Raw genomic sequence first — 5,705 nt, forward strand, 5'->3', positions numbered from 1 at the left:
ATCAGGATCTCACGATCTCACCTACCGGAATGTCAATTCCCTGATCCCCGCATTCCTGGATTTTCAGCATTCTCGACACCCCTGCATCTCCACATCCCCGCATGCTCCACATCCCCCCATCTTCAACATCCCCGCATCCCCGCATCCTTGCATCCCCACATCCCCACATCCCCGCATCCCCGCATCCCCGCATCCCCGCATCCTCGCATCCCCGCATCCTCGGGGTTTTCTCTCACTCCGGGGGACCTCACACTGAGTGCTCCACCCCAGGTCTCCTTGGGGATTTGTCCTTGACAACCTTACAGTCTCGGAATTGGGGCACTTCCTTTTTAAGAATGCAGACTCTGAAGGAAAACGGCGTCTTGTTCGGACCTGTGCCCTAAATGCTTGGCATAGTTCCTGTCCATAATCGCTGGTAAATAGTCACCAAATGGATAACTGTTTCTTCTCCTGTGTTGCAGGTCACCTAGACCCCACTCCACTCGGCGGGAGAGCGGGAGCCTGTCCCGGGCAGGGCAGGCGGACAGGAGGAGGGACATGGATGGATGTTGAAGCGCGGGGCGACAGCATCTGAGAGCGCCGGGGACGGCGGCACTGCGAGGGCGCGTCTCCCATGCAGCTGAGGAAGATGCAGGCCGTCAAGAAGGAGCAGGCCTCGCTGGACCCCGGCTGCAGCGCGGACAAGGTGGTGGTGCTCAGTTCGGCCTTAACTGACGTCTCCGAAGACTTGTCCACAGGAGAGGAGCTGCTTCTGGGTGAAGGGAGTGTGGGGAAAGGCAAGGCCTCCGCGTGCCGGCGGAAGCGGGAGTTCATCCCCGATGAAAAGAAAGACGCCATGTATTGGGAGAAAAGGCGCAAGAACAACGAGGCTGCCAAGAGGTCCCGGGAGAAGCGCCGGCTGAATGACCTCGTGCTGGAGAACAAACTAATTGCACTGGGAGAAGAAAACGCCACTTTGAAAGCTGAACTGCTTTCCCTAAAATTGAAGTTTGGTTTAATCAGCTCCACAGCATATGCCCAAGAGATCCAGAAGCTCAGGAACTCCGCGGCCGTGTACTTCCAAGACTACCCGGCCGCGCCCGGCGGGGGCTTCGCGGACGAGCCGGCGGCCAGCAGCTGCATCTCGGTCATCAGGCACTCGCCGCAGGGCGCGCGGGCCGAGGGCGCCGAGGGCTCCCTGGAGCCGGCGCGGGAGGGCGCCGTGCGGAGCCAGAGCGGCTGCCCGAGTCCTGCCGGCAAGCTGCAGGCCATCAAGCAGGAGCCGGTGGAACTGGAGGGCTATGCCCGAGAGCCCCGGGACGACCCCGGCGCCTACCGGGCGGCCGTGTATCAGAACTACGTGGGCAGCTCTTTCCCTGCCTACTCACACTCCCCGCCTCTCCTGCCGGCCAGCCGGTCCTCCAGCAACTCCCCGAGGACGTCGGAAACTGATGATGGTGCCGTGGGAAAGTCCTCGGACGGAGAAGATGAGCAGCAGGTTCCCAAAGGCCCGATCCACTCGCCCCTCGAGCTGCAGCATGGACATGCCACGGTGGTTAAAGTCCCGGAAGCGAACTCCTCTGCTTTGCCACACAAGCTCCGCATTAAAGCCAAAGCCATGCAGATCAAAGTCGAGGCGCTCGACACTGACTTCGAGGCCACTCACAAACTTCCCTCGCCCGTTGGCGCGACGGCCACGAGGCATTTCGGGCTGGAGAAGCCCGGGGCCCCAAGTGCGGGCCATGCCCCCCTCACGCCTTTTTCAGTGCAAGTGACTAACATCCAAGACTGGTCTCTCCGGTCGGAACACTGGCATCAGAAAGAACTGATGGGCAAAACTCAGAACAGTTTCAAGACGGGAGTTGCTGAAATGAAAGACAATGGCTACAAAGTGTGCGACCCAGAGAGCTTGTTTTTGAAGCAGGGCCTAGCAAACCTATCTGCAGAGGTGGTCTCGCTGAAGAGACTTACAGCCACACACCAGATCTCTGCTTCCGACTCGGGGTGAATTACTACTGACCAGCCTCTCCCGGGAGGCGTCCCTGGCCGCCATGCGTGCGTTCTGTATCAGGCTGTTCACTGGACCTGTGATGTCATTTCACTGTACTGTCCACACGTTGTCTGTCAGGTCTCTTTTTCTGCACAAATTATTATGAAGATTAGATTGTGTTATCACCCTGCCTTGTGTATAGTCAGATAGTCCATGAAAAGACTGTATATACTGAACATTATTTTTTTTGTTCTATTAGAAAGTGTGGAAGTTACCAGTTTCAATAAAGGATTGGTGACAAACACAGAATTTCTGCTCCATTGCACTTGATTTGAGGGTAAAGAAAAACCATTTAGATATTAAGTATTCTGCATTTTACTTATTTAGGGGTGCTTCCCCCCTGAGTAAGGGAAAACTGAAGTGTAAGTTCAGCAAATAATTTGTTTTTCTTCTAATTTGGCCCCGGCTATAAATGAAAATCAAAGAGAGGGGGAAAGTAACAATGAGTTTTGTTGCATTTGAGACTACTTTGCTAGTTTGCTCCCCATTATCTGTTTTTCTTTAAAGCTAAGTTTTCTTCATATTTTTTTAACTAGAAAAATCCAATATTTTTGGCATCAGCTTGTCTTTAGTCATCTCTCTTTAAGTATGACACATGGGTGTGAATAGTTGAGTCACTGACCCACTTTATTAATTAGAGGTTTTTTAAAAGGGTGAATAAAGACTAGGGATGAAGTCATTTTTAAAATGTTATTGTAAATCTTAACAGTTCTAGAGTAGTCATCTAGGGTAGTAACCTAATGAGATTGTTTTTATTTAGTTTCCAAAATTTCAAAGAACATATCAGTTATCACATTTCGGCATACACGGTCTGAGTCTATGTAATGACTTGTGTTTTTTATGATTTGTCAATGAATATAAATAATATTTCTAGTTCAGAACTCTTTATAATGCACAAGCCCAGAAGAAAGCCTCCTCCTGAGTAAGTGGATGAGAAGACCGACCATCATGGTGATTTGTCGGTGCTGTCAGGCACAGGCTGCGTGTTGTCCGGCAGCCCTGGCGCCGGCGCGGCGGGTGTGGGTGCTGTTGGTCAGGCACAGCGGCGTCCATAGCTCCGCCCTCAGAACTGTCTCTTCCCCACCGACCTCTCTCCTCCAGACGTCGGTCAAGGGGCTTGAGGCGTCACAGAGCGGGTGCGCGGCGGCCAGCCCTCGCTGCCACCTGTACCTCGGGCCCTCCCGAAGAGCCCAGGCGCAGCACTTCGTTTGAAGGGTCTGCAGTGTTGGCACGGCTCCACTCGCGTAAGAGCCTGGTTTTTATGTTAAACTCCTGCACTTTCATGTTTTAAGAAAGTAGTCCTTTGACGGAAAGGCAGTGCCAGCTACACACGTGCCATCCACTTTGTCCTGCTGGCCACAATGACCACTTTTCTCTCTGAAATCTCCTGGCTCTGAGAGAAGTGAGTTCCTGGCCTTGGCCTCGGCCTTCTCTCTCAGTATTTTATTAGTGACTGGGTGGGGCCCAGAGGCAAACCCATCTCTTGCCAATGTTGCAAAGCACAGGGGGGCTTAGATATTGGATGGGAATCAGAACCCAAAAGCATTTAACCGTCTGGAATGGATGGAGTGACTAACAACATGAGTTATAATAGGGATCCAGTGGAAAGTTAGGTTTCTATGTTAAATGAAAAAAATGTAGGTCCCTGCACACGCAGCCTGGCATGGGGTGCTGCTACAGGACTCGGACCAGGACCGAGAGGAGCGGAAGCTGCTGCTGGACCCGCCTAGACCCCCCGGCCCCCACCAAAGCCCTCCATGGAGCTGAGCCCACTGCACAGCCTTCTGCTCGCACAGATGCGCAGGTCCTGCTCTCCACTCTCGCCAGGACAGCCAGCAGCATCGCCGCCGCGTCCGCCGCCGATTCCCAGGGCATGGAGCAGCGTGGGTGCCTGGGCCGGGTAGGTCTGCACTGTCACTGGGAAGGCGTGAGGGTGACCACTAGGGCCTCGGAGGGCCTTTCCCACTCGTTCCCGTGGCCTCGCTCCTGGCCCTCTCCCTGACTTGGTGCTCACAGGCACCTCACGAGGGTTTGTGACCAGTGTCCGGGGAGCTTGAATTTGAATGAATTGGTTTGTATTTCTAGCACCCTGGGTTTTTACATGTTTGGTGTTTGGTTGTTTTTTTTTTGGGGGGGGGCGGTATCTCCCTTGATAAAGGAAATGTATTAAATTTAAAAAATTTAGAGGCTGGCTAAGTTCACAGTCGGGGAAAAACAGTAAGATAACTAGGCATATGGAGGGGCTTCAGTTCCCTGCAGCTTGCGCATCACGCCCAGTGGCACGTTGGCTATGGCAACACAGACAGCGTCCAGACACGAAGGCAGCGTCCTGCCCGCGGCCCAGAGGCGCAGCAGCCGGCGCTCAATGCACCCTGTGAAAGAGAACGTGTTACGAAAACTTGATAAATTTCCCCCAAGAGGGATGACCCTTCTTCTCTGAGGTCCTGGGAGGGGGGAAGGACAGGCGGACTGGCCGAACGGCAGGGCCGAGCTCTGTGGGAGGAGGGTGGCGGGCAGTGTGGCCGCAGCCGGAAGGCGTCTTCTGAGCAGCTGCTGGGAGCGCTGCCTAGTGAGCGTGTCCCCCGATGCCCTCTCCTTAGTCAGTTTTACTATGATTTCAAGAATCTAAGATGTGGTTGGGATGATGTTCAAAACGTTACACCTTAAAAATAAATGGATGTCCAGCCAGCATGGCTCAGTGATTGAGCGTCGGCCTGTGAACCAGAAGGTCAAGGTTTTATTCCCAATCAGGGCACATGCCCAGGTTGTGGGCTCGATCCGCAGTGTGGGCGTGCAGGAGGCAGCTGATGAATGATTCTCTCTCATCATTGATGTTTCTATCTCTCCCTTTCCTTCCTCTCTGAAATAAAAAAAACAAAACAAAACAAAAACAAACAAACATTTAAAAAGTAAATACATAAAAGGATGGCATAAACTAGCAATCCTCTCCCCAGTCCTTCTGTCATGGTGTGAGCTGAGGAACGCTGCGCCTCCCCCTCCGCTCGAAAAGCTCATAGACGATGTAGGATGGTTTACAGCCGAATGAACCCGTCACTGCACTCAGGCGAGCAGCAGAAGTCAAACACTCCCAGAAGGTGCTGTCCGGCGGGGGCACCGCGGCCGGCAAAGCTGCTGCCTCCAGGGCCGCCCCCACGGGGCACGGAGGTGGGCAGCCACGGGTCAGCCGTGGGACACTGTGGCAGAAACGGTGCGTTTCTCTCCACTGCCCTGCACAGGCGAGCAGGAGCAGAGGGTGTGCGTGTGGGCTCACAGAGGCAGGCCTGCGGCTCAGCCCTGGCCCCTGTGGAGTGCAGCAGGCATCCCCACGGAGCCCCCCATCGGCACACCCTCCTGTGGCCACAGTGTCTCCTTGTTATTTTTGCTGCTGTGCCCATTCTATAAAGGAGAACATTGAGACCGAGAGGTTAACTCGCCAAAGCTCCCGTGGCAGCCAGAAGCCAGGCCCGGGAGCGGGAAAAGGCTGCGAGCTGCAGAGTGGCCCTGGCCCGGGCCCTGCAGCGGCCGAGGGCAGGCCTCAGGGGGAGGGGCGTCGCAGGACGTGTCTGGTGGGAGAGGCCTTCTCTCTGGGACTCAGTGAAACTGCTCTCTGAACACCTATTTCCTACTGCCTACTTCCTAAGAACTCTATTTGTTATCTTCAAGGCACAAATACTCC

The 5,705-nt window shown here is 54.3% G+C and overlaps 1 protein-coding gene and 1 long non-coding RNA gene across 2 annotated transcripts in view; one reads left to right on the forward strand and one right to left on the reverse strand.

Annotated features, from left to right (window-relative positions):
* The window catches only part of NFIL3 (nuclear factor, interleukin 3 regulated), an 11,825-nt gene extending 7,108 nt beyond the window's left edge, over nt 1–4,717 (forward strand). The window contains exon 2 of the mRNA XM_014446779.2: nt 462–4,717. Coding sequence (XP_014302265.1) covers nt 614–1,987 — 1,374 coding nt within the window. The 5' untranslated portion in view covers nt 462–613 and the 3' untranslated portion in view covers nt 1,988–4,717. The remainder of the gene's footprint in view (nt 1–461) is intronic.
* The window catches only part of LOC106694686, a 24,445-nt gene that overhangs the window by 2,845 nt on the left and 15,895 nt on the right, over nt 1–5,705 (reverse strand). The gene's annotated exons all lie outside the window — the stretch shown is intronic.

This window comes from Myotis lucifugus, unplaced genomic scaffold, assembly GCF_000147115.1.
Source record: "Myotis lucifugus unplaced genomic scaffold, Myoluc2.0 scaffold_573, whole genome shotgun sequence".
Lineage (NCBI taxonomy): Eukaryota > Metazoa > Chordata > Mammalia > Chiroptera > Vespertilionidae > Myotis > Myotis lucifugus.